This window comes from Melanaphis sacchari, unplaced genomic scaffold (genome assembly GCF_002803265.2).
Source record: "Melanaphis sacchari strain LSU unplaced genomic scaffold, SCAv2.0 Contig65_pilon_pilon, whole genome shotgun sequence".
Lineage (NCBI taxonomy): Eukaryota > Metazoa > Arthropoda > Insecta > Hemiptera > Aphididae > Melanaphis > Melanaphis sacchari.
The window spans coordinates 1,506,108-1,529,321 of NW_020271469.1; the positions used below are offsets into that span (position 1 = coordinate 1,506,108).

Here is a 23,214-nt window from a genome sequence, read left to right on the forward strand (position 1 = left end):
ATTGGATATTATTGAGGTTATAATTTTACCCGCTAAAAATGTGTTATCTTTAAACACGATAATAACTCTTAAAGTCTCAATGATTTCGAGATTCAAAAGTTTTTGACAACACGAAATCTTCAACGATCTTCATTCACGGGTATAGTGACATTATCGTGATATATCAATAAACGTTTTCGTGCGTTATTAGTCGTTGTATGACGATTAGAGTTTCGTTTTATAACACAATTTTCCGGAACACATAAAAACAATGGAAAACGACTCACCGAATTTATTTGATAGCGAACCAATGTCGGTAAATCTGGCTTTTCCCGAAAACAAAGGCGACGACGACGTCTTGACTGAAATATTAGAAGAAATACATGAAGACGACCGTAGACCACCTGTCATAGAAAATACTAGCGAGATGACAAACAGTAATATCGACGAACTACCTGTTGACACTTTCGAGTATCACACCGATGATTCTGATGAAAATGACGGCACGGCCGACGACTTGCCGGTGGAAGCTGATCCCAACCAGTCGACTGAATCACAGAAAGAAGATTCCTCAAATGCCAAGACGAAAGATATCCATAAAGGATTACCTCCCGGACGTGTGAAGCTTATCATGAAGATGGACCCAGACGTCAATATAGTAGCTAGTGATGCAGTATTCCTTCTCACTAAGGCGACGGTAAGCTGCAGTATAAACGCTTATAAATTTGTTATTAATAATTAGTTAATAAATTACATTGGTCATTCATTCTTCAGGAACAATTTGTTGGACTTTTGGCACAACACTGTCATAAAGCTATGGTAGCCACCAATAAAAAAACATTGCAAAAAAAGCATATCGACTCAGTGATTGAAGACAGTGTACCTTTCGAATTCTTAGAAGGCACATTAGATTGGTAAAACCATTTTAATTTTACATACTTTTTTTTTATTTTATAAATTTTGTATTATAATCTTGATGTTAATATAGCAATATTGATTTGTTTAAAATTATAAAATGTTTCTAATACTAACCAAACCACCCACAGTATATAAGTATTCCTTATTAGTTACACATAGACATAAAGTTTGGATGCTACAAATTTTGATACTAAATCTGAAAAATACATATAATTATTTTTTAAATGACTCAGTATTCAAAGATTTTTTAAATACAACATATATTTTATATAATTATAACAAAAAAATAAATAAAAACACAACACTGCACATAGGTAAACAGAAATAGTTTTGTATTAATCACAATATTAAGCCATAACAATATGCAACCATAAAAATAAATATAGATACACAATCAGTTATATTAAAATTAAAATAAATATATTTTATAATACAAGCATAGGTACATAGAAATGAGACTTGAAACAAGGAAACATAAATCACTTGAGCCAATTATATTTAAGGAAGACACAAAAAATTATGAGTTCTGTTATACGATGTTTTTTATTTTAATGGAAAATATGTAAATAGGTACCAATTATAACATTGAGGAGTGAGGACACATTTTTTTTTAAGATACTATGACATTTTTAAAAATGTATGACATAATTAATATTTACATTATTTTAATACAACTTTATATTTTATTTTGAAATATAAAGTATTCTAACTTATCATTATACCTACCTTCAAAGAAAAATGATAAACACATTTTTTTTATACATATAATTATGATTATTACAATATGTTAAAACAGAAATAAGGTAATCAATTTTGAATTCAAAGAACTCTGATCTCTATTCACCCAGTTTTTACAATTTAAGTTATTTGTATTCAAAAATTATTTTTCATTATAATACGTTATATTTTTATTTCTTTAATTATAGGCGTTGTGCAGTAATAAAACTTAAATTTAAATTTAGTTTTGTGGAAATTAGTAACGCTTAATTGGAATCTAACAGTCTATAGTAACAAACATATCACATTTATAAAAAGCAAATTATTAATCATAAGGCTTCACATCAATAATTAAAAACTTTAAAAATAATCTACCACTCTATAGAATTCAATTAAATTAACGCAAAATAAACGTTTAACATAATATAATCCAATACTTATCAAATTTGTTGTCTTATAAATGACTAATAAAAAAATTATTTTTAAATAAAGCCATATGTCAAGCTTATACAAATTGTAGGACTAATGGAAGATATAAAAATTGAATTCTATAATAATTATCATCACAATATCATACTATATAGTATATTATAGCCGTGATTTATTATTAAGATAAGCATAAATTTAATTTTAAAATTTTCATAATTCATAGCTTAAAAATTATACTGGAGTATAAGTGATTATTACTAATAATGAAACTTTCATATATATATATGTACCTATCAGCTATCTTAGTGTCTACTACAATTCATTAAAGAATACCATATAGCTGATTAAATAACTGTGTTATAACATGTAAATAATATAAATAAGAGTTAAGGACAGTTTTATCAAGTTCAGTTTTTAAAATGAATTGTTTGTGAAACCTTATAATTTCCTTCAATCTAAATGATTTTAAGGTGAAATCAACACAAAATATCTAATTTATTCGCATCAAAATTAACCACAGCCGTTATTTTCTTTTAATACTTAAAAAGAACAAAAAGTATTTTAGAATTTGGCACACAAATAATTTGAATAATGATATATACACTCATTGGATGATGAATGTTAATACTATTAAGTATACTCTAGTAATTGTCATAATATATTAAATATTTAATAAATAATATGTCTAACATTTATCAAAATTATTTTTAATTTTAGTTTTCAACTTTATTCCAAGTTTTAAAATACTTTTTATTGCTTCAATAATACAATCACTTTGAATAACAAATATTAATAGAATCCCAACTGTACAGCTAAATAATATATAATACAGTCATAAATCATCAATATGTCTTAAAATAAAATTTAATAAAATATTTTTAAATTATTGCTTGTAGTTGAAAAGTATAGTTTAATATTTATGATAATCGTGTATTAATTTAATTTAAATTAGATATTGGATATTTCGTGTAATGGTGGAGATTGATATTATGCAATTGTATAATTTTAAAAATAAAAGTTTTAAATATCCTGGTATAGTTAACTTTAAAATACTAAAAGTTGCAAAGTGCGCTTAAATATTAGTCTTTGGTAAGAGTGCCAACACTTGAAGTTCTGATTTATAATTTGTCGCCAAATAAACATTACCATAATTTGTAATAATATGAATGTTAATAATTCAATTATTCACTGTGGTTCACTTTAACGTAAAATAATAAATATGGAGTTAATGCTGAGTTCTTGGATGATTTGGATTCTAAAATTTGTGTTAATTGTGCAACAGACATAGTTCTTACTGTTTCATCATCACACTCTAACCATACGCTATCTCCACCTTCTGAGTTATCTAATATTCTAACTCCACAGCATTCTAGACTACGGCACCATCGTCCTATCGAAGAAACTTTTCCTGAATCATCAATTGAATCACTTGATTGACTATTAGGAGCTCCAGAAGAAGTTTTTGAAGATATTTTAAGAAATCGAAAAAGACCATTTGATATTGATGATTTTTTGTAATTTGCTGGTAAAGTACCATTAGGTGTGACGGAAAGACTTCCAGTCTTGCGTCGATCACGAGAACAGTTGATATACTCATCAAGATTGTCCTGAGCCTTAACATATGCAACATAATGTCCAGAAGCTATTGTAGCACCCAAATGCATTATTATGGCATACAGCTGGTAACTATGTGCTCGGGTTTGTTGTTGTGAATTGAGAGATAAACACTCTTCACAAAAACATTCCAATGTTAGAGGAGTTGGCATGTGTTCATTCACTTTTGACACAACAGCTCTAAAAATGAATTTATTAGTTGATATTTTTACAAATAGATTTGCTGCTAATTTATGAGCAAATGAATAAACATTAATCTATACCTATAGTTGGTGCAAAATCTTTTTAAATGTAATGTCAGTAATCGAGGTAAACTTTCATATCCAACACTTCGTTTAGCTTCATTATATCGACAACACTGTTCACACCAATATTTGTCAGTGTCTTGTAAATATTCTTCAGTCACTATTGCTGAATGATACAATTTATTAACACTGTCATAATCTAGAATTTATACATAATTAATAAGGATGAAATAAACATGGAAATAAAGAACAAACCATATGGGTTGAATTCGTTTTCAGGTGATATGTCTCCATTAGTTAAACCATTTATAGGAACACAGATATCACAAAAACTCTCTTTCCGTTCTGTAACAAATTCACATTCTAAACATGTTGTGCGAAGTAAGGATACCCCTTGAAAATCATCAAACATTGATGTACTACTACTATTACTACTACTGCTGCCACTAGGAATGCTTTCATTTTCATCAGATTGGACAGCATTTGTAGTTCCATTAACTACATACATTTGTTTGTCATCTAAAAAAATTATATAAGTAGTAAATTCTTTAAATTTTTTTATGATTTATGAAAAACTTTTGTACCAGCAAAATTGTCATTTTCGGGTAAAATCACTTTATCACTAGTAACATTAACATTAGGTGGAAGAATGCCATTGACTGGTCGTGTTTTACTACTGGATGCAATTTTTAAAGACTTTCGTACTTGTCCAGAAAATTTTTTCAATTTGTTAGGTGCAACAGGTTGAATGACTGGAGCAGGTGCAACAAAACAATTCACTTGAGCAGAATGCTGCATGACTAATTTACATCCTTCTCGAATATTATCTAACAAACAGACAAGTAGTTCGTGAGCATCATGTTGTTGATTTCCTTCAAAAATTGGATTGACGTCTCTATTAACAGAACATTAAAATTATATTAAAATTTATAATATTTATAAAAAAAATTGTAATTTATTATTACCTTAAAGATTGCAAAAATACTTCAGGTTGATATGGATCTGAGCTATCTTTGAGCTCACAATTATGTAATGCTTCGAATACTTGATGAAGACGTTCAGTAACTTGTATAATTTTTAGATCATTCATACTAACATTGAATGATGATTGAAAATTCCACATTTTACTGTTGACCGAACTTGTACTTCTACCCAGAGAAGAGCATTTTCCCTATGAAAAAATAAAATAAAAAGAGATGAGCAAATAAAATTCTACCAAAATATAATCATTAACATATTTGGTTGAGTGTGGTACCTTGAGTCCATTTGTAGACCGCCCTGTGATCTCTTGTAACTCAGTAATTAAGTGATGAAGATTGTGCAAAAATGAAGGTGCAAATCTCAAAGTGTATAAAACACTATTTAAAAAACAGGTGTTACCAAGATTGCATAAAGTTGCAACACCAGGCGATCCATTGCTTTCATTGTCACAAGAACAGTTTATTTGCTGCTGCTGTAGTTGTTGCTGTTGCTTGATATGCCGGATAACTTTAAAGAAAATTAAAATAATATAAATTGTCTGTAATAGAATGAAATTTAACATTTCATTATATGTAATTTCAATAAAAGTATTAAATTAATGTGAACTAATTACTTAATACAAACGGTTATTATTTAAGAACCTTATACAGGTAAAGTATTTTGAATTTTTGCTAAGTTTAAATATTATATTAACCCTCAAATTAAAATATGTAATACATCAAATCAAGTTTTATAATGTCAGTACCAACATAGAAAATATCAGCTAAAAATAGTACAATAATTTAGATATCATTAAAAATAGTATAAATACAAATTATCAACACCGAATGAAAAGTTTTATAAATATTTAAAACATATCACCAAATTAAAGTTAATTATCATATCATCCAACCTTTCTTCTAATATCACATTTCATATATAACACTTAAATGTTATATATTAAAATTAAATTCCAATAAATTTTGAATGATTATTAAATAACTTAAAAAATGTAAAGCTAATACAAAAAAATAATAGGACACCTTTAACTTTTTAAAGTAATAAAATAGTTATGTATTGTAGTTATGTAAATAACTTTCATTATGTAAATATGTATCATTATACTTCAATACATATATTTAACTCAAAAACTATATTGCATTTTATATTAACTGTTTATTGTTATTAAACCATATTACATAAAATGTATAGACAATTTCAATTACCTATTTTGACAAATATTTAAGTAAATTATATGATTTATGTATAATATATAAGTAGGTATTAAGATTTTCTTTAATAGTTTTATGTATAGGATTTTTTCTATCAAATATTTTTTTAACAGAATGTGTATAAAATAAAAAAAAATACTAAATGGGGTTAAAAATATATATATTTATTCATTTAAAATTAAAATATTTGCCAGCCAATCAATAAAATTATAAGATAAATTTGTTTATAGATAGATAACACGATTATAAATTATTAATAATAATAAATAATATTGGAATGTAAATAATAAAGTAAGTTTATTAGATTATAATAATAAAGTTTATAAGGAATGCTTAAAATCTATATGCTAACATTTTACAACTTGTTTATTATCACTAAAATAAAAGAACGCTGAAAATAATAAGTTATGATAAAAAATTATAAAAAACTATTGATCCTTTTTTTCATTGTTAACCTCTTTTTCATCATCTCCGTGACCATTAGTATCATCAACTGTATCGACAGGTTCATTAAATGCTTGTTTTACATAACTATAAATAATCAATTGTACAATAATAACAGCAAAAATAACGGATATAACGATAACTCTATATCCTTGGATATTTAAAATTTGACCAAGAAAATATTTCATAGAAAAAAATCCAATAAAAGGAACAGTGAACATTAGAAAACTGTAACCTAATAAAAACCACATAACATGATTTTCGAAGTCTGGTTCCATAATCAAAAATTATAGATTCACTAATCACTAATGAAAAGTATAATAATAAACAGCAATTATTTACAACTAAGATAAATTATTTAACCGCGAACAATTTTGAAATAGGAAATATCAATTTTTTGCAATTAAGAACTAATAATTTTAAATTAACAAAACTTGATTGGAAAAATTGTAAACTTCAGTTACCAGGCTGATCAAGAGGTGATGCCATCGGGTTAAGTTGAGAGAGTGCATAGGATTTAGATTGTAGTTGCCTGGATGCTGATAAACACAACTTTTTACGTGGTGGCTGTTCAGCTGTCTCTGCTGACGATAAAACTGTCATTTTTCTTAACCCTAAAATAAATAAAAATCACAATATATTAGCCAATAATAATGAAACAAAACTAGTATAAACAAGCTTGTAAGTTTAATTAAGGAACCATGAATTTAGATTATATCAAACTAAAAATCTTCTCAACAGGTATCTATTATCTAAAAACCAATAATAATTTAATAATTGATTGCAATTGCTTCTTTAAGATTTAATTCTTAGCAAGATGTATTAATTTATAAACCTATTGGCCTATGTCATGTTCTATTACAGTTAATTTAACTCTTTAATTGCATACATTCATAAAATGAGAATAGAAGTGTAATTCACTAATGAAAATCAAATACAATATCAACCGCAGACCCAGTTTGTAAGACAAAACACTACCAAGTACCAATAGCCCAGCATCGACACAGAATTAAGCCGAAGTCTGTTTTCACACAAACTTGTAAGTGGTATCCAAAGGGGCGGATAGCGTGATATTTTAACGACCACCGCTAGATTGGAAAGTACACAATTACAGCGATAGCGACAATATCATCGTGGTCGGTTACACTCACCAATCGGACATAGGAGATTTCATGGAAATAACGTGTGTGCATAAAAAGAATCCACGGTGATCGTTTTCTAATGTCACCGAACCAAAATCGTGATTCGTGAGTGCGCGTTTAGTGTTTTCAGGCGCGTTTGGCGGATGGAGATCAGCACTTGCGTTCTTAATCCAACAGTAGCTTTTCTCAATTTTCTATCGAGTATCAACTTAACCGATTCACCTACGACGATCAACGAGACAATTATCACAGGCGAACCGACAAGACGGGCTGGTCCACCATTTTGTCGTGTTAACACAACTTTGTACTTACACAGTTACACAACACCGACAATAATTGGTGCGTGCGGGCACTTGTCTGCCGGGGAATGGGGATACCACCTCTGGAGGAAAAACTTTCTGGAGGTATTTCCAAAGATAATCACCACAATTTAAGATAGTATTATCTATAACTATGCCGCGGCAATTAACTGAATTAACCATATTATGAGCTAGTACTTGTCTACCGTTTATGGTATTTTATTATTTTTTTCTAATGATTTACGAAAAGTTTTCCTAATTTTTGCAGGACGACTTAAAGAGTATTTAGTTGACTCTTAATAAATCGGCTGCTGTATGTTTACATTCTTTAAAAAATTATACTCTTGTTGCCCGAAGTAATCTATCTGATGATAATTGTTTCCACTAGTGGTTTAACTTTTCGAATTTTAACTCTTTCAGATAAATGTGAAAATGACTTTGATGGACGACCACGAATATCAGCCGTTTTTCTTTCATTTTTTAGCAAATCAAATTTAGTATCTAACCAACCCTCGTATTTAAAAATAAATGTATTTGAAGTACGATTAACAGCTAATAACCATTTACGATTTAATGTAGTAGTAAACGCTAAAATTTTGGCACTCAATGTGGCTTCATAATTTCATCAATAGGATGTTTAATATAATCGCATAATAATGAACGACTATTGATGGAGCACGGGTTTAACTATCGTTCCCGACCTCTCAGCGCATTGAATACATCACGGTATGAAATATTATCTATAAAAATAACCATATAATATTTTAGATGGGCAACTTTGGGCAGATCATATTTTAAAATTGACTAAATAACAAGTTAACTTAAGCTATGTGATAAAAATCAAAGCGCTAAATACGCTTTTTAAAAAAAAATACATTTAATTAAAAAATAAATTCTTTTTTTTGGTATTTTAAAATTACAGTTTTAACATTTAATTTTTGATTGAATGGTTAAATAAATTATTATTTACTATTACATACCTTTTATATGAAATGTATAAACTCAAAAAACTTAACAATTTAATATTTTATAATATTTAAAACAAGTATTTATATTGAACGTGCGTAATTTGAAGAAAATAGCTACGTAATGATGATTATTCTAAATTACCGTTACTTTGGTTTCTAATAGTATTGATATGAACGTATAAAACATGAAATAAGCATCTATTTTAAGACTAGTAGATAATAATAAATAAATATTAACTAAGATTTTATCAGCATTTTGATATATTTTTTAATATTTTTGACGCAGTAAAACTTTAATTTCTCCCACTGTGTGCCGTGAACCCAGACTTTTCTTTTAATTTTAATTTTTCACGATCTCTCGGGCCGCAGACTAGATTTATACAATTTATTAAATTTCACGGACAGTAAGATCTATACAAAATTACAGAATATATATAGATAAAATATCTTGAATAATTAGGTGGCAGTTTTTAAATTTACTCATTTTAGTCATTTTGATCAGACAGATTACCAAATATTTAAACACCCTCGATTGAACGCCTCTTATCACTTGGAATTTCATTCCTCCATGACGCTTGCATACATACGATATTACAATCCCCTCTACCACTCTACCAGCAGAGACACGATTCGTTTTCAGGTTATAGTACATTTGTTTACTGTGCGATAATTCCTCTTTCTAGTTTTTGCTGTTCGCCGTCTTCGTCGAACAAATAGGTTTTCACCAACGTTTCTGCGCTCTTTAAAGGTACGTATTTTCGTTTAGAATTCACATTTATTTTTTAAAAACAAATCATTACCCTCTGCTATAGCCATTATTATAAGATTAATCGTGAAACGTTTACTAAATCGAAGGATCGAATCGGATAAAAATACAAAACCATGTATTGTTACGCTTGTTGTAGATGCCGGAGGCCTCCGCAAAAAAAGCCAGTAAATCGGCCTCAAAGGTCAAAACTGAAAAAGTCGTCGAATCTGCCGACAAAGATAAAAAAGTAGTCAAACAGAAAAGGCGCCAGAAGAGGCCCTACGGACGTTTGTACTCTCGTGCAGTGTTCACAGGTTTCCGTCGAGGACTCCGCAATCAACACGAAAACACCGCTCTACTCAAAGTTGACGGATGTGATTCCAAGGCTGACTCTTGGTTTTACGTTGGAAAACGTGTTGCTTATGTCTACAGGGTATGTATTAGTTTTAATTTTTCATACTAAGTACAATTTCATGATAATAACATACAAAAATCTCAGTGATTGTATCTAGAACCCCTTTATTCAAAAAGACCATTTTACATTTATATGATTCTATGTTCTAAATTTACAAATTAGTATCTGATATTAATAATAATATCAAATAATTCTAATTAAATTTATTTTATGTAATCATGTCTTATCTCAAATATGTAATGATTGTTAACTAAATACCAAGAAAGGATTGTAATTATACCTATTTAAAGCATTTTTTTGTTATTTTTATTGTGATAAATTAATACATAAGTAATTTTTTTTTTAATGTGCTTATAAAAATTAGAGAGTACCCATTTAGAAAAATAATTGAAATTTAATTTCTGTTCTTAGGCTAAGCGATTAGTGTCAGTTCCTGGACGTCCAAAGAAGAAGTCTAAGGTCCGTGCTATTTGGGGTAAAGTGACCCGTCCCCATGGTGCCACTGGATCTGTGCGAGCAAAATTTAAGACCAACCTTCCAGCTAAAGCAATGGGTCATCGTGTCAGGATTGTAAGCAATTTTATTACAATCATATCTTGAATTGTTTTCTAAATATATTTTAGCAGATATAAAATTCTGTTATGGGCTATATATATTGATCTAAATGAAATGATTCTAAGCCGATTCTAGTATGAAGTTCTCTTGAACAAATTATATTTCATGTTACTACTGGAACTTATCTAAATAATCTTATATCTCCATGATAAATTTAGACACAACTTTAAAAAATAATAAATATAAATGTGATATCTCATGTCTCCATGTTAAATTATGACAACAAACTAATTTAATTTGTTTTTTTATGAGCACCACAAGTATAATTATTAAATTTTTTTAAATCAAGTTAAACAAATCCTTAATTTAAAAATATATATATTTATTTCCATATTCTAACAATTATTTATTTGTTTTTGTTTCAGATGTTGTATCCTTCTCGTATTTAAGCTATTGTAATACAATTGACGATTTTCAGTTTAAAAAAAAAATAAAAAAAAATTAAAAAAATTGTATAATTCTGTATTTTTATTTATTTATTTTATTGTTTGATATTATACAAAATATAACTTCACATTTTTAAGGTACCATGGTATAAATTGGACAATTTTTCCAGCTTATAATTTTACTTGCCATTGGATTATAACCATGTTTAACTAAAATGGCTGACAACCTTAAAGTTTCTGGTGCTGAAATTCCATTTTGACGTGTTACAACTACGGTCCACATATGTAATGAGTTTGATCCTTTTTTACCACAAAACGCCAATATCAAATGTGTATCTGGATCTGCATCAATGGTAGTTGCTGTTATTTCTCCTTTACAAAAATATATATTATGGACATTAATAATGAATGGTATATATTTTAAAATATTGTAACATATGTTAGTATATATTGCACCTCCTAGTGGACTTTGTATTGACCAAATTCCTGCTTCGTTTTCTATTGTTGGCAATTCAATTACAGCACTGTGATCACCGATTAATAATGGATTATCAATGTTCCATACTTGTCTCAGAGTGGTTTTATTATATCGCAAAAGTTCACCATGAATACAAACTCCGTCTTCAACAAACTCTTCATGTTCTGATTCTATCACCATTATAGCCAAAAACCATTTTCCCAATAACTAAAATTAATTTTGCAAATTATTTCATTGTAAAATTACAATTTTTTTAAATATCCAAATTTTTGTTTTTTACCTGATCAATGTTGACCTTATTAAAAGGTTTGATTTTTGGACATGGTTTCAGTTCTTGAACGTCATCTATAGGTCCACCATATACTAAATATGTATAAATAATTAATTGTAATGTAATCAAATATGAAGAGCCCATTTTGCATTGAGAGCTTAAAAGAGAATGCTTGAACCGCAATACAATATCTGGTGAGTTAGCCATTCATTGTGTAGGTAGTTTGAACTTAACAAGATTAAATTTAGCCTTTAAGTAGGTTAAATTATATCATTTTATTTTTAAAGAATTATCAAAAATTTTGTACTTCCTGTCATATACAGACACAGATAAAACGAAATGACAATCAAATACTATAAATATTATTTATAATATAAACCTTTGTGATATTACTTTTAATAAAAAAAACCTTATTTTTTCATCAATCTTGATAAATTAATGTTATTAATACCCTAGTAGACCCTCTCCCTTTTAGCAATATAAATTTTAGTCACTTAAGTATTTTTCCAAGGCTAGCTGTTTATCCATATAATAATAAATTATGTCAATACATAAAAATCTGAGTTCATTGTGATAGACGGAATTCACATATTAATATATTATATTTACATTTTATGATAAATTATTTAAATTATCCTAAAAGTTATTGCCAAGAAACTGATTTCAAATTAATCAAAACTTGCAAAATCCATAACATCACTAAAAGAAGTATCTTATGGTTAATTTTTATGCGTGATTATTCAATTTGGTAGTTGTTTTTTTTTCGTATTTAACATATATATATATATACATATATAAAAATATAATTTTATTTGACTAAATTTGTACTTCAGAAAAGTCAAAATTCACAGTACTTTTTTTTATAACTGGAAAAGATTAAAATTGAATAAATAACCGTAAATATATGAAAATTTCATTAAATATTTATTTTATCATTATTATTATTATGTGATAAAATTTTAAAGAAAATTAACTATTTTTTTAGTTAGGTATGTAAAAACATGATAAACTTTGAATTGTTTGAAGTTAATTTTTCCATAAATGTTGATAAAAAAATTATTCACTTGGTTAAAATTCTTGAAAAATAAATATAAGATTTGACACAAATTGCTACTTACATTGATATAAAAATATTTAAAATTTAGGCATAATTTTTTTTTAAAAACATTTAAAGCTACAATTTTGATGACATTCTATACAATTATAAGAAATTTGGAAACTATTTTTAGTTACCTATGTATTCATAAAATCTTCTTATTTAAATTTTGAAAATTTAGTTCAATATTTCTCTAAGTAATTTATCCCGAAACCATAAAATTTAAAATATATAGACATTTCTAAGTTTAAATTTGATTATTGTTTAAACTATAAATAATAATATTAATTATTTTGATATAATTTAAAAATATTTTTGAAAATTTAAAACGTTTATGTGTATTATAAATGCTACTACAGGCAATGATATTATTGATTTATTTTGAGATATACATTTTTACTGTTTTAAAGGTATTTTCAAAAATTTATAATAAATGGTAAAATTATATATTATTATAATTAAATACCTACTAATAATATTATAAATGCAATGTTTTCAGAAAAAATTTAATCAAACCAACATAATACTAAAAGTAAAATAACTAATATGTAGTTACATAAGTGAAAAAACATATCATGAAATTTATGTAGGTCACCAAGTTGGGTTAATCTTTTGAAATTATCAAAACACAAGATATTTGAATAATTTAGTTGGAGAATATAACAGAATATTTCAATATATGTGATTTATTCATAGCTTATAATAATTATGGTCTATAATTACATGAAACTTATTATTTTATTGCTAAAAGTACTGATACATTTATATACACAGTCATAATTATGACTTATGAGATACATTCTTACATAGAGCAGACATTTCTACTAGGTCCATTTGAAAGAAGAACACGCCAACCACAGAAAAACAAAATTAGTTGTATTTGTAACTATATGTTTTTACTTAGCAATCCTAAGTTTTGACAATATTATTGACAATTTTCCAGAATAGAAAGCAAAAAAATTAATTTGAATATTTCAATAAAGGTTTATTTAAAAAATTTAGTTTAATAGAAGCAAATCAAAAATATAGTTTTTTAAAGAATTTTCATATTTTTTATTTTGTACAATTATAATATAAATATTACATTACACCTAGGTATTTAAGAATGTAATGTTCTTGTAAATTAATTTTGTTTTAGCCAATAAAAATACATACATGAAAAGCAGAGCATATTTTAACTCATAAAGTAAGTGACATGAGTGCCACCTAGTGAAGAATGATTGCCGCTTTGAGATTAAAAATGTGCCTTGTATTCATGTCACAAACTCACAAGTCGAAAACGTAAGAGGTAGGTATTTGGCCTAGTCTTAATGGCTTATAGTGATAGTGTCATCTAGTAAAATATTCTTAAAATATGCTCTGATGTAAAGTGACAAATACATACCTAATTTTACCATAACCTATATTGGCTATATTTTTATACCTACTTTCAATAACATTATTTTAATAAAAATGTTGATGACTAGTAAGACTATTCTGGTAACTGGATGAAAGGTAATTCTATTAATGAATGGTAATGCATAAATATCAAAAAATATACATCATCCAACATTTTAATTTTAATTTATTTTTATACAAAATAAATATATCAGCATTATGCTTACTTTTTTTATTATTGATAATTTTTTTACTTAGTAACAAAGGATTTAAAAAAAAAATTGTTTACCATATTGGTAATTTGGTATTTATGATTGATGAATATTAGCCGTAATTTTCCACATCTTAATTTTTTTCAATATAATAACATCTTTATTTAATAATTTCATTGTAGAATACGAAACATACATATTATTATATAGGACACTTCAGTTAACTTATTTTAATAAGAACTATTGTTTGTCTTAGTAAATAATATAATATTTTTAATAAACATTTTTCTGGATATATGAATATATAATAAATAATTTGAAATGGAATGTTAAAATAAAAGTGACCAATCTAACAATAAAAACAAATGATAAAACAATTTGGTAAATGAATTTATCATACATCCTCTGGATTAAACATTCCCTAAAATCAAACAAATCAATTAGACATCCAATATAAAAACAAAAAAATCAGACATGGTACTCACTTTAGCACGACGCAAAATTGAATCTTTACTAGCGTCATATGGGTGATCCTTGGAAGGAATTTCCAGGACAGCTGGAATTGGTTGTGTGTGTCCTTCAATTACATGACGAATCATTTCAGCAACCTGTTAATTGTTTAAGCAAAATATTTTTCATATCAAATGTGAAAACATTACTACTATTACTTACATTTTGGTTGATAAGTATTATGTCAATGTCATCCCGTTTGACAAATCCTTTGAAACATTCTTCAATATCAATTATTGCTGTATCTAAATAACAACAAAAATACATTTAAATTGGTTTCATTGCATTTCAATACAAATATTACTTTTGTCAACAACCATGAAATTTGAGTGTCTGTGTTTGTTTATTTCGCCGATACCACCTAACAAGAAACCAACGCACGTATCCTAGAACAAAATAAAAGTAACGTAAATACGAGACAGAACATAATTTACTGCAAGAAAATCAAAAAATATATGTACATTCATCAACCGAAAAGGGCGGGTCTCCTGAATGTTTATTGTATACAGTAATTAGTAATTACTTTCTTAAACATACTTACTTCGTCTCCGATCACAGCTAATAGTTTACCCTTAACTGCAGAATGCATTGCCATTTTTAATAATATGATTAATTATTTCGGTACAATAATATTCAAAATCGTTAACACAAAATGTTTCCAATTTAGACAGTATTATAGTAACTTTATAGTTGACACTCGAGCGTGAAAGAGAGAACGCCCTTATCATAAGTTAATTTTCGACTGATAATATCAAACAAACATATGGTTTTATCCTTTTATCCTCAATAATAATTGATAACAATTCGATCTTGTCCGCCCAACAAAATAATATATAATATATAATATATATATAAAAAATTTATCTTTGTCCAAAAGACCAAAACCAAGAAATGAGACTGAATGATGAATTGAGAATTAAGGTGGATAAAATGAGAAACTGAGAAAGAAACCAAATTAATATTTTTTATTCATAAGCCTCATTGGCTTGTGCGCCCCAAAACCTATTTAATATTTACTACTTGGCTACTTCAAATATTCTATTCTAATCCGCGCTTTCAGCTTTCAGATGAATTTAAAATTTAAATTTCTTTCGTACCTTTCAGTATACATTTACACTAATTACAGTACTACGAAAAATGATAGATCAATCTGCATTATACACTATTATGTCTATGGTTGTAGTCAAAATAAAAATTACAATATTTTATACTTACAAGTCTTCATTTCTGTATAACTAAAATGAAAACAGTAATATTTATACAAAATACGAAAGATAGAAAATAAGAACCAACTTAGGTACCTATGTCTTATACTTCAGCAGTTCAAAATCGTTTAAACATACGCACTTGGAAATTTAAAAATTATTTTCTTTACCGATTTTATAAACATTTTTGAGACTTTTATTAAGGATACATAACCGAATGTACAGATTTAATTTATTGGATGTTTCGTTATTAGCCCTATTCTATAAAAATTAGAATATTATTCCAACGCTGCAACATGTGATGTGACTCGTTACATAATTGACAATGAAAAACATTGTCTACTTAGTTTACAATAATTGTTTGTAACAAACTAATCGTGACTTATACAACATTCATGAATACCTACACCAAAAAAATAATATTTTAGTAGGTATTCTAAACTATTGAACTATTGGCGGAATTGTAACCATCGTTAAAAAGTTCGCTTACTTTTAATTTTACTAACTATTAAATCTCTAATGATTAACACTTAGCTATAAATGTCTTTAATTTTGCTTACTTTGCTATAATTGAAGCTGATTCTAAATAGTTTTTCATAGAAAATTATAAACAAATTGTATATTAAATACTTTGAAACTATTATAAATTACCTTTAAAAATTATTAATAAAATACAATATCAAAATTATTGGTACCTATCAGCTACCACAAAATGCTAGAGGTTAACTACGTAAAGTATCTACGGTCTACAAGAAGATACAAACAACACCTAATGATCATTTCAAAAAAACTTTGTTATTAAAATGTAATAAATGTTTCTAGTCATTTATTAATTCTATTTTTCTTTTAAATTTTTCCAATACAAAATGTATTATACATTAGTTGGTTGATTTTTTTTTAATAAGCTGTTTAGCGCTTATTTTTTAATATATTCCAAATCTTAACTGTTTTCCAGTCAGTACAAAATATGAGTGTAAGTTATTTAAGATAAATAACTTATAACTTAGCTTAGTTAATTTTTAACTAAAAGTGTGTAACTTAATTTTGTTACTTTTTAAAAATTAAATTTGTTAACTTTTTATAGAATAACTTTTAAATTATACTGGTTAAAAAGATTAGTAAACTTAGCACCTGGTTTTAAATAATAAGACCTTGGCAATCAAATAAACTTATTTTGCAAGATATAGAATACAAATTCATATTACTTATACCTATAATATATAAATTAGGTATATAAAATATAAATTCTGTATGTACATATAATTAGACATTGATTTAATTAATACTGATTAATAGGAATTTATTATTTGTAAATAAGGTTTACATTACTTTTACATCTTATTTATACGAAACGTATAATATGTTAATCTAAACCTAAAAACTAGAAATATATTATCATTTAAATTGAATGAATCATTTTGAATAATCATGTATATATTATATTTAACCACTCACTCAGTGTGATTTAATATAATAAGCTGCAAATCTGCATTAATATATTTTCTTCTCTTAAATAATGAAAGTATGAAACAAAACAAAATATTTTCATAAATAAAATTTAATTTTAAGTAGTTTTGGTTGGTAGAAATTAAATACAAATCACTCATTAGTTATTTTCTAGGACAAAACTAGGACAATATGTAGTAGATGTGCTATTTTGTAACATGCACTCTTCTCTGATTTGATGTTATTAATATATGTTTATTATCTAAATAGTTGGTAATTATTATTTCAGTATAATATGATTAATAGAGAACAATTATAAATACTCTACATTTTCTATGTGTATAAATAATGCATTTAATAACATATATTGTAGCGTTACTACAATAATTCCATTTTTATTGTTTAAAAATCAAAATATTTTTGTTATGTGACCAATTTGAACAACAAGCATTTAAATCTAGTTTTAAGAATATACCTAAAATAATAACATTTAGTTAAAAGGTCGCAGAAGTAACGATTTAATTTAATATTATAAATAAAATTAATTTAATACAGAAATTATGACCTTTAAATTAAGGTATACATATCAAGACAAACTCAATGAATGACTAACTAACACTTATGATGGATTACATAATATTATTTTTAAATACAAGAAACTAAAATGGCATGTAATTTCCATGTTTTTATAAAATATTCAAATACCAAAATAAATAAATGTATTTAAAAAAAATTTAGTTTACAAATAAATGACCTCAAACCAAGTTTGTATTAATTATTAAAAACAATGTTGAAGGTACTAAAACAATCTTTATAATAAAATATACAAAATATTGAGTTCATTGTACTTGTCATTAAAAATTACTTTTAATCATAGTTAAAATTTCCATTATCTTGATGCCTTTCATAAACATCTACATCAGCATCTTCTTCTTCATCGGCTACTCTTACTTCTCCATCTTCCACTCTGTCATCAAACTCCATTTGTTCATCATCAGATTGTAATAACTTCTCAATTTGACTTTCAACCATATTCCTTTTCTTTCCTAAGATATTGCTCAAATATGAGCGCGTCTTGCTTAATTTTTTTTCAGTCTTTTCATTATGTATTTTTGGCAAGTAAAACACCGAAGGATCAAATTCAGTTTTAATGAAATTCATTGTACAATTTATTTGGCGCTCAAAGATTTCAAAATTTCTTACCAATCCCATTTTAATCTCTATATTTTTTATATCTCTCTGCTGCTGTTTTCTTTGCATGAATAATTCTCGTTTTCTAAGAACTAATGATTCTTTCTCTTTCAATGCTTCTTCTTCAAGTCTTCTTTCAATTTTAGCTTTTTTTTCTTCTTTATCTTTTAATTGAGTTTCTTCTTTCTTAAATCTTTGTAAAGTACCTAATAATGATCCAAACATACGTCGATTTCGTTCTTTGGTCACTTGATCACCTTGTTGAGCAGCCAATACTTCAGTGCGAGATTTCATAATTTTAGATGACAACATGACTTGAGATTGAAGAGTTTTTTTAGGTGTAGAATCTTCCTCCATATCTTCGTCATCTTCAAACTCTTCCTTAATAGGTTTTTCATGTTCATCTGCAACGATTGTCCCTAATCGATCTTTAGCTGATATTCTACCTGAATTATTTCCATTTTTAAAAATTTTTGATGCTTCATTAGGGTTGACAAAAACTTTACGATTCTGATTATCATTTCTAAAGGAAAGCTTATTGTTATCTCGTAATCGCTTAACGTCTTTTTTTATTGACTCTCTGAATTGTGGTTTTTGATCTCCACCGACCTGTGGTCGTTTATTAAATTTACCGTGGTTTAAATGATCATCAAAAGTATCACGACCAGTAATTTTTTTAAGAGTTTCGTGTACATCATTCAACCCTTGTCGTTTCTTTACTAAGTGTTCTTGCAAACGATCCAGTAGAGTAGTCATGATAATATTAGCAATATATTTCACAAAACTAGTATATAGGAATGTCTTTTTGTGAAATACAAGTATAATTGTAATAAATACTACCTGTTAATAATACCTGTTACTTATTAAAAATCAATCAGCATGACACACAAGTTAAGTATATTTCAATCAATATTAAAAACTTCTTGATAAATACTTATACTTTAAAAAATATCAAAAATTATGACTTAACCAAGTTAAAATGAATACAAACTAATACTAATGAAACTCTTTGAATAGTTACTCGCTTGTTATCATGTTTGTCAAAGCGTGTGTTTATCTATTGTTGTTATATAAATATGAAATGATTCTCGAATGAGGGGTGTGATATTGAAAATGTTCCGCGTTTTTTTAAAATATTTTTAACATTATTATTTACTATGTTAGTTTCTGTTAAATAGAATTATTGTTAGGCATTAAATTTTATAAAACTATAACAAATTAATTCCTTAGAAACAAATCATTATTTTTTTAAAGAAAAATAGAAATACATACTCAATCAGATGGTTAACTTCTACGTATGCGTGTATACTATTAAAAACCATTCCATTAAATTTTGCTTGCTGATTTTGATTTTATAGTTTTTTAAATTTTTAGGGCATAATTATAGTGTGACAAAACGTCTCAAATTAGAGGGAATTTTCCTGATTTCAGATCTGCGTCTTTTGTTCTACTTTCAAGAAAATTTTTTAATGATAAACATTAATATTTATTTATAAATTATTTATAACTTTATAGTTAATTTATGACCAATGTCGCAATGTTATTTTGATTTTCCACCTTTTCGACCACAGGCTAACCTTATTTAAATAGTTTTGAATTATATCGATATTATCAACCAGTGGAATGCCGAATTAGGCTTTTTTTAAACAATTGCCTTCAGACAAAAATGAGCGGATAGGTAGGTAGGTAGGTAGGTAGGTAGATAGGTATCGATCAATGGATCGAGTGCAATGAGAAGTTTTTAATTATAATATTTCTACTATTAAAAAAATGTAAATAAAAATTATGAGTGCATAGGTCCTCAAATGGTAATTTGCTTCAGGTCTGAAAATGTTTTAATATACTGCAACTGGTGACACCTGTAACGTAGTTTTTGTGAGAGGCAGTTATTAATGTATCGTCAGCATATGTGCTTAGAGATGTATATAACTATTAATAAACTTTTATTCCTATTATACTATTATACTTAAAATATTGTAATTACTATAATATTATAAAAAACTAAAATTTGTTAGGTGTATTAAAAATTGTATTCACTAAGTATATCTTGGTAAGTTTTAGACGAAAAAATTATGAACATACCTACTACAGGCATACCTATAATTAATAAGACATATTTAAATATTAATTATATTGCATTATAGGGCATTATTTTATAGATAATTGTTAGTGATATAAAGTCCAAGTGTTGGTTATCAGTATTTAAAGTTTCAAATGTATTAATGAATGAAGTGATGGACCAAAATTTTAAGGAGTACCAGTAGTACCGCACTGTGCCATTCTATTCCACTCATAAAAACTTAAAATAATTTTAACTAATTATCTACCCGTTCAAAATCCATTCTTTATCTATTAAAATAATCAAAAATATAAGATGACTTACAAATTAATTTCGCTTTGGATCACAAAAATTGAATAAGTTTTTGTTTTTTATAGAGTTACTATTAATTATAGAAATAAAAATTTAAAAAAAAAAATAATGGTAGACTAGACGACTCGCTATTTTATGTTGTAATAGAAAGAATAATATAGTTCGTGATATTTTCAAGTTCAAATATTTATTCTATCCTACAATAAAAGGCTACGTCCATAGCAGACTCAAAAACTAATTAACCAATTTTGATGAATGTTTGAAAGATTTTTGTTAGATATATGAGAAGAATTTAGAGTGTAGGTAGTTGGAATTATGTTCTAAAATATACCATCATATGATAATAATATATGCATATCTGCGATCAAATTAATACAAGACTAAAAGAAGATTAATTTATGACGATTTACCGTGAATTGGAGTACACAGGAACATAGATGCGTATCACCGTGTTTTTTCTTTATTTTTTTTTTCTTGAGTAAAGTCAGGTTTTACAGTAATATATTATAATAGTGATTTAAACTACATACATATATAATCAAATAGTGTTTACTGTTTCTATCAAAACATTAACAATTAACTTATTATATTTTTATTTTGGAATCAAAATAGCTTTATCAACGCTAATTATTATGTCTCATTAACTATTCTTACAAAGTTTTTATTATTTAAATTAATTTTCATACCTATAGTTTTCTTTGGTATAAAAAATATGTTATATTATTATTTATTTGTGGCTTAATTTCTGATTCTGGAATATTCATTTTAATATGGCTATATTATTAATTAATATGTATTTTTAGTTCATTAATTTTAAATATAAAAACTATGAATAATTAAATAATATTTTGGCCGATAATTGTTAAATCAAATAAATTATATTGTAAATAACTATTATTAATTTAATTTAAATTTTAAATCGATATTTAATTGCATAACATTATAACTATAACTAAATCAATTCTTGTTTCTTAATATAAATATTTAATGTAATCCTATAAAAACAAACATGGAAGAAATAAGAATAGACGTTCAAAAACTAAATTTATAAACACCATATGCAATATTTATTAAACATGACAGTTTAGTGTAATAATATATTTGTATAAATTATAGCTCTATAGTGTTGTGTATATATGCTAACAATATACACAACATTACAACACATAATGAAATTGATCTATCTAGACAAAATTTCGAAGAATCGTCAAACTCTCCTATTCGAATATATAATATTATATTATATGACATGCAAACAATAAGTTAAATGTTAGACGTTAGTACATTATTTGTGTTTACGATCTACCTGTAAATGTAATAGATTTATATCATTTTATCAACAAACTACACTGTTGTCTACTTAATACTTGTCTACATAATATTTTATTACCAAATGAAACCTTATTATTATACCATTGTACCTATTATAGCTTATAGGTACTAATATATAAATAAATATATACCTTATATAGGTACTAAAACATAAAATATTTCAGTTTTCACTATTAAACTTTAAGGGAAATTTATAACAACAGTAAATTATTAGGTTTATAAGTTTGATACATAAATATTTTTATTTCAATATTGTTATTTTAATAAAATAGTTAAAATAAAATAAATGATCTAATCTATTTTGATGACAGCGCAATAGAATCAATATTTTTTTAAATAAGTTGTTAATAACCCATACAGTTTTGTACATTAATTAGATTTATTAGAACGTATACTTGCAAATTACAAAAATTCTTAAGATAAAACTTCTTTAAAATTATTATATTATTTATTAATTCAATCACATCTGCAGTTGATTGAAAATATAACTATACAAGTGTTAATAAAAAATTAATATAAATTTAAAACAAACTCTTTTTTTAATTCCAGCTTACCAACAACTTATATTAAGCCTCGTTTAATAAATACTATACTATATAATAACTGTATAGTTC

At 26.1% G+C, this 23,214-nt stretch overlaps 7 protein-coding genes across 7 annotated transcripts; 2 read left to right on the forward strand and 5 right to left on the reverse strand.

Moving 5' to 3' along the window:
* The first annotated feature begins 250 nt into the window (after window positions 1-250).
* On the forward strand, window positions 251-1,070 carry LOC112600580 (DNA polymerase epsilon subunit 4-like). Its single transcript, XM_025347848.1, has 2 exons — window positions 251-676; window positions 754-1,070. The coding sequence occupies exons 1-2, from the start codon at window positions 251-253 to the stop codon at window positions 895-897; spliced, it is 570 nt and encodes a 189-aa protein (XP_025203633.1). The 3' UTR covers window positions 898-1,070.
* Window positions 1,071-2,934: 1,864 nt separating this feature from the next.
* LOC112600646 (ubiquitin carboxyl-terminal hydrolase 1) lies at window positions 2,935-7,778 on the reverse strand. The gene is made up of 8 exons (XM_025347935.1): window positions 7,690-7,778; window positions 7,003-7,152; window positions 5,158-5,390; window positions 4,868-5,073; window positions 4,487-4,797; window positions 4,158-4,421; window positions 3,921-4,101; window positions 2,935-3,837 (listed from the first exon to the last, which is right to left on the reverse strand). Exons 2-8 carry the CDS (start codon window positions 7,139-7,141, stop codon window positions 3,225-3,227), a joined length of 1,947 nt encoding a protein of 648 aa, XP_025203720.1. The 5' UTR covers window positions 7,142-7,152; window positions 7,690-7,778; the 3' UTR covers window positions 2,935-3,224.
* On the reverse strand, window positions 6,375-6,890 carry LOC112600647. Its single transcript, XM_025347936.1, has one exon. The coding sequence runs from the start codon at window positions 6,814-6,816 to the stop codon at window positions 6,523-6,525; it is 294 nt and encodes a 97-aa protein (XP_025203721.1). The 5' UTR covers window positions 6,817-6,890; the 3' UTR covers window positions 6,375-6,522.
* Window positions 7,779-9,584: 1,806 nt separating the features above from the next.
* On the forward strand, window positions 9,585-11,183 carry LOC112600650 (60S ribosomal protein L35a). Its single transcript, XM_025347938.1, has 4 exons — window positions 9,585-9,695; window positions 9,853-10,128; window positions 10,522-10,680; window positions 11,091-11,183. The coding sequence occupies exons 2-4, from the start codon at window positions 9,853-9,855 to the stop codon at window positions 11,112-11,114; spliced, it is 459 nt and encodes a 152-aa protein (XP_025203723.1). The 5' UTR covers window positions 9,585-9,695; the 3' UTR covers window positions 11,115-11,183.
* On the reverse strand, window positions 11,184-12,134 carry LOC112600649. Its single transcript, XM_025347937.1, has 3 exons — window positions 11,870-12,134; window positions 11,568-11,796; window positions 11,184-11,483 (listed from the first exon to the last, which is right to left on the reverse strand). Exons 1-3 carry the CDS (start codon window positions 12,065-12,067, stop codon window positions 11,245-11,247), a joined length of 666 nt encoding a protein of 221 aa, XP_025203722.1. The 5' UTR covers window positions 12,068-12,134; the 3' UTR covers window positions 11,184-11,244.
* Window positions 12,135-14,846: 2,712 nt separating this feature from the next.
* On the reverse strand, window positions 14,847-15,775 carry LOC112600651 (V-type proton ATPase subunit F). The gene is made up of 5 exons (XM_025347940.1): window positions 15,597-15,775; window positions 15,360-15,441; window positions 15,218-15,300; window positions 15,031-15,153; window positions 14,847-14,966 (listed from the first exon to the last, which is right to left on the reverse strand). The coding sequence occupies exons 1-5, from the start codon at window positions 15,648-15,650 to the stop codon at window positions 14,940-14,942; spliced, it is 369 nt and encodes a 122-aa protein (XP_025203725.1). The 5' UTR covers window positions 15,651-15,775; the 3' UTR covers window positions 14,847-14,939.
* Window positions 15,776-18,513: 2,738 nt separating this feature from the next.
* On the reverse strand, window positions 18,514-19,782 carry LOC112600652 (pinin). Its single transcript, XM_025347941.1, has one exon. It carries the CDS (start codon window positions 19,651-19,653, stop codon window positions 18,574-18,576), a length of 1,080 nt encoding a protein of 359 aa, XP_025203726.1. The 5' UTR covers window positions 19,654-19,782; the 3' UTR covers window positions 18,514-18,573.
* Window positions 19,783-23,214: the final 3,432 nt, after the last annotated feature.